Below are 12,230 nucleotides of genomic sequence, written 5' to 3'. Positions count from 1 at the left end.
TCTCTCTCTCTCTCTCACACACACACACACACACACACACACACACGAAATAGAAAATATTTTGTGATCATAATACTATATTGTAATTAAATCTATTATTTTTTATGCTTTTAATTATTGTTACCATATAGCAGTCTTATTGAGTTTTTCATTAAGTTTCAGCTTACCTTCATTTTACACAGGTGTCCTAACAGAAACCACAGATGTATTTTCTCACATTTACTGTATGCAAGTTATTTTGTCTTCATTTTTTTCCAACAGCGTCCTCGTGTGGTGGATATGCAATATAACGGCAACATACTTTCAAAATGTAGCTTTTCACAATGCATGTTGACGCTATAGGCTGTGTATATTTGACTAAATTAAACTGTTTTCCAAATGAGATGGAAGAAGTTTACAGAACCGTAGGCTGGGGATTCTTACTTTAATTGATTGGGTTTAGCGCTACCACGCATCAATGCCATATAAGTCTCTGTTCGATAGAAGTGAGTTAAACCGTGGTGACGTCAGAGGAAGTGTGTAGCTCATTTCTAATGTCGACTCTAGCCTGTCCACTCTGTTCATCCGCTTTCACTAACGCAAAACAACCACAAGAGGGCTCCTATTCAGTGCTTACCATGTGATCAGCGTATTTTTTAATATACAGTTAATGCATGTGAATTTCTTAGATGTCTTGGCTTCACATTTTTTTTGTGTAGTCAGTTTACAAAAGTTTAGCGAACTGTGACTGAGTGTATTATATAAAATATAACACTTGATTATTTAGCACTTACTGTTTCTGATATTTCTTATTTGACAAATGACATTTAAATTGACGAATGACAATTTAACTACCACTATTCAAAAAAGAAAAAAATATATGATATGATATATAGTGGGCAAATAAAGTTTGAAAGTTCTGCATAGCTGTGGAGTTGATCAAAGTAACCAATCAGAAGTCCAGCCGAGCAGCACGTGACCTTCCCCGGAAGCGCGAGGAGAGTGGACAGGCCGGTTTTTTTTTTTTTTCTTTTTTTCAGGAAAACATCTTTGTCACAGAGAGAAGGAAAAAAAGTGGAAAAGCAACAGATCCGAGGGGCGTTTTATGCTGTCGAATAGAATCGGAATCGTCTCTCAGGATAAGTTGTGTTGAAGGGGATGCTGGGGGTGTCAGAGATGACGGGCAGGTACGATGAAATAGATTTTTATTTTTAATTGTTGCTGTTATGGAGAAATATCCAGTCAAAGATGCATCAGATATATAAATAATTTATTACCCTTATTATTTTTTTATTATTTCGTCCAACTGATTGTTTTCTGCCTAACTGCTAGTGTTAAGTATATATTTATTATTGAGAGAATAACTATAATATCATGGACTGCTAGATGAGGGCGGATGCTAAGCTAATTAGCCTCCCCAGTGGAGTTGTGTGTAGTCTGTGCTGTTGGGAGACATTCCTGAGCTAGATGCTCCCCCAGACTGTCAGGTCCTCAGGGAAATGTGGATATAATCTGCTTCCTGAGATGTTAAGCTCCTTAAAACTCACAACTATCACGTGTAAAGGGACACGACTCTATACGGTTTCACTGATACAAAATATACACTACCGTTGAAACTGTGGAGTCAGTAACATTTTATTTATTTATTTATTTGGAAATAAATGAATATTTTTATTCAAGGATGCATTTAATTGATCAAAACTTATTTCCTGATTTCACAGTTAATGGAAATGTATAATTCACAGTTGAAAGGCATTTATAATTTTACAAAAGATTACTATTTCAGATAAATGCGGTTCGTTTGAATGTTATACTCATACTGAAAAAAATGGTTTCCACAAAAAATAATTAAGCAGCACAATTTTTTTTTTTTTCAACACTAATAATAATAATAACTTTTATTGAGCAGCAAATCAGCACAGAATGATTTCTGAAGGATCATGTGACACTGAAGACTGGAGTAATGATGCTGAAAATTCAGCTTCGCATCACAGGAATAAATTATATTTGAAAATAAATTAAAATAGAAAGCAGTTATTTTAAATTGAAATAATATTTCACAGTATTATGTTTTTTTTTTCTGTATTTTTGGTTATATAAATGCAGCCTTAGTGAGCATAAGAAACTTATAGATTATGTATCATATAGTTTATCTCCACACTTTTGAGTTGTATTATATATACAGTAAATATGAGATTCTGTGTAATATTCAGATTAAGTATTTTGATAAATATTTACTAGCATGGCAGTGGGGTTCTAAAGTCTTGAGAACGCTGGTGAAAACAATACTCTGATAGAATTTTTTTTTATTACATTTTGAGTGAAAAGTTCAATATATATATATATATATATATATATATATATATATATTTTACTTATGCTAAATGGACATATATTTCAATTTTTTTTTTTTTTTTTTTTTTTTATGGTTTGTTCAGGTTTTCAAACTTTAATACCACATTGTATATGCTTCCTAAATTGATTCTGTCATTTTACTTACAGACACAAATGCTGTGTTACAGACATACTTAAGCCTTCAGCACGCCACACACACACACACAGACAGATGGCACAGCTCCCACTTCCTCGCACTGCAGTGTGAGACCTCAACTGTTGCTCTGTGAGCTCTTGCATATGATAAGAACTGACATAAAACAATCTCCATCTCTCAAACACACAAATGATCTATTTATAGATCTACAGTGTGTTAGTACACAAGCAGATCTTCTCTGCTCAACTTCACTTCACCATATTAGGGAACACAGCCTTGGAATCATCCGTCTGCTTTAACGCCATGACAGCGGTGAAGGGAATGAGGGGAAGCTGTAAAGACGCCCCGTCCCCTAGTAGCCACATGACCTGTGATGTCATGGGGGAGAAATGTCTGTGCATGGAATCAGTGAGTCATTTGAGATCACTGTTGGCCAAGTAACCACAGGCCACTCCAGGCTAATTCTGTTTGTGTGATGTAAACATTGGTTGCCATCTTGCCTGGTCACTCTTAAATGGAGTAACTTAATATCCTGCAAAGTGCCAGACAGGCTACATGGGATTTTTGAATAGAGAAACATCACCTTGAATTACTTAAAAGAGTAGGATGGCAAATGACATTATTATAAGATACTGTGATGATGCAGTTTAATAATATAAAATGAGACACATGCACAACTGAGGATTGCAAAATGAAGATTCAATACGATTTTTAAATGTTTTTGAAAAAAGTCCCTTATTTGAGCAAAAATACAGTAAAAACAGAAATATTGTGAAATATTATTAGAATTTAAAATAAGTGATTTCTACTGTAATATATTTTAAAATGTAATTTATTCCTGTGATGCAAAGCTGAATTTTCCGCATCATTACTCCAGTCTTCAGTGTCCCATGATCCTTCAGAAATCATTCTAATATGCTGAAGAAAAATGTATTATCAATGCTGAAATCAGTCGTGCTGCTTAATATTTTTGTGGAAACCATAATGCATTGTTTTCAGGATTCTTTGACGAATGGAAAGTTCAAAAGAACAGCTTTTTTGGTCACTTTTGGTCAATTTAATGCATTCTTACTAAAGACACATATTAATAATATAACTGACCCTTGTGTATACTTCTTTTTATTTTTTTTTAACCATAGATAAACCAAAGCTGGCTTCGTAATGCCATGTTACATCTATAAGCTCTTGGTAGCTGCCTGCTAGTCACTTCTCTTGACTTTGTTATGTTTCTAACAGCAACATGGCCAATGCCCTGGCAAACGCCGCGTGCGAACGGTGTAAAAGCGGATTTGCCCCAGCGGAGAAGATCGTCAACAGCAACGGTGAGCTGTATCACGAACAGTGCTTCGTCTGTGCCCAGTGTTTCCAGCAGTTTCCTGAAGGGCTCTTTTATGAGGTACTTGCATTAAACCTGTCATGTCGCATTTAATCTTAAAGCCTAGTATTTATAAGGTTGATACCATACATTTCATTTGTTTTGATTTTCAGTAAATTATAGGAAAACCTTAAGGACAACTTAGTTAGATTTGTTGAGTAACGTACATTAAATATAGTAAATAACACAATAATTGTTTAAATTATCCATACACATAAATTTTTGTGTGTGTGTATATATACATACACATACACACACATTCATGACCGTTTTCCACCCTCTCTGACGCTTTGAGTTATATTTACGTTACCTGAGTACTTGAGAGAAAGCTGTTTTTAGTTAAATGTTTTTTTTGGATTGGTTGAAGTGTTGAGTTCTGGAAGTTACTGTATGTTTTGTCAGCAGTTGATTGACTTTGAGATGTATTCCCATTGGAGCTGATGTTATGTTTGATTGTCCTCCCTTCTGTCCATAGTTTGAGGGAAGGAAATACTGTGAGCATGATTTCCAGATGTTGTTTGCTCCCTGTTGTCACCAGTGTGGTAAGAGACGCACACGCACAAACATACGAGCAGGTGATGTTATTGACTGTGCTAATTGTGAATTGTGTCCCTCATTTTCCCGCAGGAGAGTTTATAATTGGGCGTGTGATTAAGGCCATGAATAACAGCTGGCACCCTGACTGTTTCTGCTGTGATATCTGCCAAGCCGTGCTCGCCGATGTTGGATTCGTCAAGAATGCCGGCCGGTGAGTTTACAGCCAATGAGGGGTGACCGTGAACATGTGACTGACAGACTGCATATGTTCGGTTGGTCTATGATCAGCTTTCATAAATGGATTATCTTTGTTCTCATAAGCAATTCTGATTCTTAAATACACTTTTTAAGTCCTAGGCTGCAAACCAGAATCATGCATTTGAGATGTTCTTTAGCTCAACTGGTTGCATATGGGACCGAATGAATAACTGTCAATACGGATGAACAGGAAATGGGTCACCATCCAAGTGTTCTGATTGGCTGATATGCACATGTCTGTGTTTTCCAGCCATCTCTGCCGTCCGTGTCATAACCGTGAGAAAGCTCGGGGCCTCGGGAAGTACATCTGTCAGAAGTGTCATGCCATCATCGAGGAACAGCCCCTCATCTTCAAAAATGACCCCTACCATCCAGACCACTTCAACTGCAGTAACTGCGGGTCAGTACAGCACTAAGTGATTTCATCTGCTGTGTCCATTTACTGGAAGTGATGTGAATTTAAGGTTGTGTGTTTTACAGTAAGGAGCTGACCGCGGATGCTCGTGAGCTAAAAGGGGAACTCTACTGCCTCCCCTGCCATGATAAGATGGGCGTGCCGATCTGCGGAGCCTGCAGGCGTCCTATCGAGGGCCGTGTGGTCAACGCCATGGGCAAACAGTGGCATGTTGAGGTCTGTGCGTTTTGTTTTGATTTTTTAGAAATTAGTTCATACAGTGTGTGCACCATAACATATCTGAATATATATTTAAATAGGGATGCTAGGTGATACAAAAAAACAAAAAAAACAACAACAACTGTATATGTTTATTGGTCAGAATGGCGGCATTGGCAAACACAGTCGGTTATGTCTTAAGTGTATATAAGCAGATCTGGACATAGGATATCGTTTCTGTTTTTGAGGCTTTGCAGTCTAATAGACCTGCCATGGTCTATTATGTATGTAATATTAATCAAACAATAATATAGAAGAAAAAGAGAAGCACTCACTGCTCTCAGCTGGTTAACTTTAGTATCATGAATAAGCCCTCTGCAGGTAAACTGCAACGGTTCAGTGTATTAATGTGTACTACATAATAATCATGCAGTGAAAACCATAGCAGGTAATTTTGTTTTTATTAGTGATATTACAGTTTCTGGATGTTTACTTGGATACTTCAGTAATTAAGTACTAATCTTCAAGCATATTTTAGTAGATTTATTTCTTTGTGTTAGTTCTGTTTGTTTTATTGTTTGTAATTTGTTCTTTATTTTATTAGTCTCTGCTTCCTTGAATATTTGTTTGAAAAATAAACACACTTAAATTGCGAAAAATGAAGGTTTCATGCTATTGCCATATTTAATTTGTTTGTAACATTTTATTGATATTTAATTGTCTATTTAAAGGAGTGCGTTTAATAAAATAAAAACAGCATATTATTGTTTGCTGTGCTACTGAAATGGTTTTCGACTCTTGAAATGATGATATTGTGATGGTCATATACCTAATTGAATAATATTTGATTATTACTAATTAACACAATATTATACAAACTTTTTTTTTCTGTGTTGTGAGCATTAGGTGTCCACTGTGTGTTTTGACTGGATAATGTGGCTTTTAAAGAAGCGAACACCTTTATTCAATGAGAATGCGTTAGGGAATAAGGATGCAATTGATCAAAAATTTAGAATTTTACAAAAGATCTGTATTTCAAATAAATGCCGTTCTGTTCAAAGCATCCTGGAAAAAGAACACAGTTTCCACAATCAAGCAGCACAGTTTTCAACATTTATAAGAAGAAATGTTTCTTGAGCAAATAAGCATTTCAGAATGTTTTCTGAAGGATCATGTGACACTAAAGACTGAGAATTCAGATTTACCATTGCAGAAAATGTAAAAATATATTACAGTAGAAAACACTTATTTTAAAACATTTTTAAAAATCTTGAATGGTGTAGTGTGTAGTTGAACTGCATGCTCACAGCTTGTGTGTTTGTTTGTCTCTACAGCATTTTGTCTGTGCCAAGTGCGAGAAGCCTTTCCTGGGACATCGTCATTACGAGAGAAAAGGACTTGCTTACTGCGAGACTCACTACAACCAGGTAACACATGCCTGACTCCTCTTTCAAAGTCCCTTTTAAAAAAAATAAAAAAAATAATGAAACTTTTTATGTGACACTAAAGCATCTGTTCTGTCTGTTTGCAGCTGTTTGGTGATGTTTGTTACCATTGCAACCGTGTGATCGAAGGAGACGGTAATTACTGTTTAATTGACGTTAGGGCTGGGAAAATAAATCAATGCATCGCGAATCGAGAAATGATTCAGCATCGATTCTGAGATTTTCCGAAATTTTAGTGATTCATTCTTGAATTGATTCTGAGCTTAGTTTTGAACAGCAGATGGCACTGCATGCTTTAGAAACAGCCGTACTCTGCTTGTTTCCAAATCCTTACACACACTTGAACCTAAAATAATAATTCCATAAAATATGAAAAGGCTGAAGCGAATTACAAAGGTGTTCACAGTGGGCTGTGTTTACATTAATCTCGCGTCATAAAAGCATTCTAAGCTGAGGTGAAATTACATGACTCAGCCGAACCAAGTGTGCCACACTAGTCCTCAAAAGTGAAGCCATTGTGTTTCGATCGCCCCCCAGGTGGCTGGTCCCAGTGTAGGTCATAAACCCCGCCCTCTCCATGTTATCTAATGGGACGTAGGACAAACTAACTAATTAAATTTCACTTTAAATATTTTGTTTTCAAACATGGTTTATGTCATTTGATGTAGATTTTATCAGGCTGACGTAAGTTAGGGTGTTCGTTTTTAAAATAAGTTTGGTTTTAGTTTCAGTCCTCTATGAAAACTGAGGCGGAGAGTGACTTTTTGATTGACAGCTGAGACTGACAAGCATCCTCTGCAGACGCCAGTCAGGACTAATTTTCGGGGGCGTTCAGGAAGAGATCGGACTCTGCAGTTGTATTTACCTTATTTTCTACTGCACACTCCTCATATCAAAAATCAGCCACACAAAAATGGCGGACTTTTCTTCAGTCAGGCTAATTTAAAAAAGGGTCAGCCGGGCACAAGTGCGTTTGCACTCTTCGATCGTGAGCAGTGTGTGGATAAAAACTAGATTAGAGCGCCATCTGCTGTTAAAATCTAAGCTCAGATTCGATTCCAGAGGAAACGCGATGCATTCTGAAAATCTAAATTCTGAAGATTTGATTATGGATTGTTTTTTGGTTTATGGTGTAATTTGTATTTTACTTGATTTTGGTTTTTAGTTTTTAAAGCTTCGATGCAGTTGTTTTGGCTATAGATACTGCAGTCATGAGTTGTGTTAAGTTGTTTTTGTCTTTTCTGTCAGTGGTGTCAGCTCTAAATAAGGCTTGGTGTGTGAATTGCTTCTCGTGCTCGACTTGTAACACCAAGCTCACCCTCAAGTAAGTAATTTTACACATACATACTCATCCTATATCACAATCTATCCCTTTTCTGTTAGCGACTGTTCGGTAGCTGTGTTTAAATTTGTGCAGAAGTGTCTTTAAATTGGGTCTCTGGGCTGCTGTGATGTTCTTCTTTGGATCATTACTAACTTTTCTCTCTAGCTAACTATTTTATTCTCTACTTCTGTCCCAGTCGATTCTCTCCTTCGCTCTCTAATACTAGCTCATTTCTCTTCCTCTCTCCCGCTTCAAACCCATTCCTCTTTCAATTTTCCATCCAATTTCTCCTCCTTTTCGCTTGTTTCTCCGCTTTCATCTTTCATTGTCCCTGACGGTGGCCCTGCAGGGACAGGTTTGTGGAAGTGGACCTGAAGCCAGTGTGTAAACACTGTTACGAACGCCTGCCGGAAGAGCTGAAGCGGCGTTTGGCTAAACGTGAACGCGATTCTCGCGAACGGCGAAAGAAAGTCATCGCCGTCTGTCTGTAACCCTTTTCTCTCGTTTTCCTTCTTCATGCTCATCTGCTTCACTCGTTCATTATCATTGGTTAGTGTTTTCAGCCTCACCATGTATTTCTTTTTCAGCAACTTTTTCCTGTACCAACTTTCCTGTATTTTTTTTTATTATTATTGCTTATTGAATTATGCACTCTCATTTTCCCCCAATTATGCATTTCTCATGTTTTCCCCAATATAGAGGCTAAATATACATTTACAATCATTTAATGTTCACTTAATCTTAGAAATCACTAGTATTTTAATAAACCTGTTCAAAATCAATATAAAATGTTCATTACGTCCATTACACTTCAATTGTAGCAAATGATTTCTTTGTCATTAATTGTCTTTCATTTTTAATGTAGTTATTAAAATGTAAAAATCGAATAAAAATTAAAATCAGCCATTTATTGGTTATCAGCCATAATGCCAATTATGTGGTTATTGTTATCAACAAGAATTTTGATATTGATGCATAACTGTTAAATTCACCATTCTCATTTTCTTAATGTTTTATTTAGGTTTATTTATTTATTTTTTTTAAACCCACATTTGGTCACTCATAGACCCAATGCATGACACTGCCTTTAAGTTTTTATGAAAAATAAACACCTATGATAAACATGAATGTATGTAACCTTCTGTCATAGAATTTTATATTTTGAATTAGCTTGTATTTTAATATTTTCAGTTATTATTTTAGTTTAAGTAATTTTATTTTGTGCTTTTGACATTTTTGTTCTTTTAAATATATATAGTTAGCTGCAATTTATTATTATTTGTGCTTTTGACATTTTTGTTCTTTTAAATATATATAGTTAGCTGCAATTTATTATTATTATTTTTATTTTTATTTAATTTTTTAATTGTTTTAGGAACAAGTTTGTGGAGTTTGACATGAAGCCGGTGTGTAAGAAATGTTACGAGAAGTTTCCTCTGGAGCTGAAGAAGAGACTTAAGAAGCTGGCGGAGACTGTGGGCCGCAAGTAGATCTCCCCGCCCACAGGGGGAGCCAAAGGATGGTCAATATTACATCTATGGTGCTTAAAGAATGAACAGAGACCAAACTAAATCTGGACTACTTATGATCTTGGATTAGTCGTCACTTGTGTCTTACTATGTTGTCGTAAACTTTACATTTATTTTTCTGTGACAGAAAGTAGCCAGCAGATTTTCTTTGGTCTTACATCAACAGATTTTCTTGTGTCTTAACACACTGCAACCAAAACCAAACAAATACTTTTATATTGTTTATTGATATATATGTACTTGCATGTTTATAAAGATAATGCTAGTTTGTATTCACGCTGTTCAGAGTAATTATTCAGCACATTGTTGCTTCATATGCAATGCCACAGCTTTTTCTCAAGGCTGAACCACTTTCTGTGTCTGACCTTTGATGTATTGATCTGAGAGTTGTATTTGATATTTCATGCATGCTCAAGCCTCACGTTTTTCTGTCAGACGGGATCAAAAGTTAATGCATGATGTAATGAGCCTGGAGGAACATGGCAAGCTCTACACTCTTCGCTCGACTGAAAGTGCTTAAATGATCTAGCTTTATTAAGGCCTTCACTGTGTTCTCGAAATATGCAATATATTAGACCACTTATATATCTTCTGAGAGGTGTATGAGGAGAGAGGTTTATGTTGACTGTCTTGCATCATAACATCTTCGTCTTTTTCATTTTGTTTTAAAAGTTTCGTTTTATGACATGCCTGTCTTATTGTTCTGGAGAAAAATGCCTTTGATGATATCTAAATTTAATGAACTTGTGCCTTGTGTATTGTTTATCTCCATTGACACCAATTACTTATGATTTCTGTAACAATTGACTGAACTTAAACATGGTTAGGCTCTCCTTGATTTCATAATCTGTTTTTAAGAATGAAATACATTTTAAAATTTTAAGTTTTAACTTCACTGCATTTCTACTTAGATTAATTCACATTATTATATTTTGTTTATTATACATTTAGCTATTTGCTAGGGTTTCTTTTTTTTTTTACAGTCGGACATTTCATTGTAATTTACAGACATTTTTAAAGTGATAGCAAACTATTTAATGGCAGTCTGCATTCATTGAATGTTGCATTTTGGCAAAATATGTATTACTATGCTTTTAAATAATGAACCCCACTATGTTCTGTATGAAACATCAAAATGTATTTATAAAGTATGCACTATTTCTGATGTCTTGTGCAAAACGAACTTTTACTAGATATTTTTATTTAAACAACCTACATGGATGTACAGTCAACAATATATAAAATATTGCGTTTCAATAAAATGCAAAAACGCAATAGTAAAATTGTAATGGGTGCAAAAATCCCTATAAAAGCGCCATAAAAGAGTTTATAAAACACATGCAATATTCTAAGTTATCTGAACTCCATGAAATAAGAGACCAATGCATCATTTAGTACAAACCAATATCATATTTTGTTTCACATAGGAAAGAAAGTCAGGCGAGTTTGGAACGACAAGGGGTTGTTGATGATGACTAAAGTGTCACTTTTAAGTGAATTATTCGTTTGAGGTGGCGCTTCTTTGGGAATTTGGCACCAGGTGGCGCTGCTACACTGGAACAGAATCTTCTAGCTGAAAGTTGCATTTCGTTTGGAAAAGACCCTCAGTCCCCCTCTAACATCTTCAATATTCGGTCTCTTCCTTCTCTAGTTTTACTTTAGCATTACACTGAGTGGAAGTGCAACACGGTTCAATTGTTTCATTCAAAAGATTGGGAGAACAGAAAAGAGAAGCAAAGCATATAAGCGCTCTCTGAGGTGGATTGGATTGAATAAACAACTACTCACTGTCACTGAACCGATGAACAGATTTGCCGTCTTACCCTCTGCTGAGCTTCTAAGTACGAATGAAACAATACATCTGATTCCATTATTGCGGTTCAATAGCAGAAGTGAGAACAGTAGAAAAATATTATCTGGGTGTCGCCTCGCCTCTGTCATCGTTTACAATGGCAGTAATTTACATTCAGGCGCGCTAATTTCTGTGCTCTCAAGTGCTCCAGCAATTCGTCTTTTCCCTGAAAGCATCTCTTCTTTTGTGGAGTCCTTTCAAATGAAGCGAAAGAAGGAAATGACAAAGAACAATGGGACACACATTCAAAAAGTTCTCAAAGAGAGCAATTGAAGAGGCTGGATTTGACAAGTTACAGTAGTTTCCTCAATGATAATCTTCAACAAAACATGACGTCACACGGCAGAGCTGTGAACTCCGCAGACATTGTCCTCCTCAGTATTTAGAATTCAATATATATATTATTCAATTACATATATGCTATGGTAAATGACATTTCAGACATATTCGCTTACATTAAAACCTATAGGTTAATTGAGTGAATTAAAAAAGTATCATAAGTTTCCCAAATTTATTTATTTTATTAAAAAAGGGGGAACGGCAGCCCAGAAATGAGGAGACAGAAAAAAAAAAACATATTATGTTGAATTATTTCACAATAAATCAATTGAAATGGTAGCCTACATAGTTTTGTGCAATTATCCAAAAGTATAATAAGAAACCATTGACCAATTTTGATCATGTTCTATTCTATAGTATTAGTGTAAATCATATGCTTTCAGAATAAAAAGGTTGCATTTTATGTGTGCAACAGCCTTTCACTGGCAGTCCCTTATGTAAATTAACCATGGTTATACTAGTTCAACCAGTATTTGTAGATTTCCTTG

At 35.6% G+C, this 12,230-nt stretch overlaps 1 protein-coding gene across 3 annotated transcripts; it reads left to right on the top strand.

The window, feature by feature from the left end:
• The first annotated feature begins 1,008 nt into the window (after nucleotides 1-1,008).
• lims1 (LIM and senescent cell antigen-like domains 1) lies at nucleotides 1,009-10,716 on the top strand. 3 transcript variants are annotated; one of them, XM_042766619.1, is made up of 11 exons: nucleotides 1,009-1,166; nucleotides 3,707-3,866; nucleotides 4,321-4,387; nucleotides 4,473-4,593; nucleotides 4,891-5,040; nucleotides 5,121-5,271; nucleotides 6,588-6,680; nucleotides 6,785-6,833; nucleotides 7,947-8,022; nucleotides 8,372-8,505; nucleotides 9,398-10,716. In XM_042766619.1, coding segments are annotated over exons 1-11 (1,032 nt in total). In that variant the 5' UTR covers nucleotides 1,009-1,137; the 3' UTR covers nucleotides 9,400-10,716. The 3 variants fall into 3 exon arrangements, with proteins under 3 accessions (XP_042622553.1, XP_042622554.1, XP_042622552.1); XM_042766620.1 differs by lacking the exon at nucleotides 8,372-8,505; XM_042766618.1 differs by lacking the exon at nucleotides 9,398-10,716 and having other exon boundaries at nucleotides 8,372-8,513.
• Nucleotides 10,717-12,230: the final 1,514 nt, after the last annotated feature.

This window comes from Cyprinus carpio, chromosome A11 (assembly GCF_018340385.1).
Source record: "Cyprinus carpio isolate SPL01 chromosome A11, ASM1834038v1, whole genome shotgun sequence".
Taxonomy (NCBI): domain Eukaryota; kingdom Metazoa; phylum Chordata; class Actinopteri; order Cypriniformes; family Cyprinidae; genus Cyprinus; species Cyprinus carpio.
Note: the sequence above shows the minus strand (reverse complement) of the source record. Positions and strands in the feature narration are given on the sequence as shown.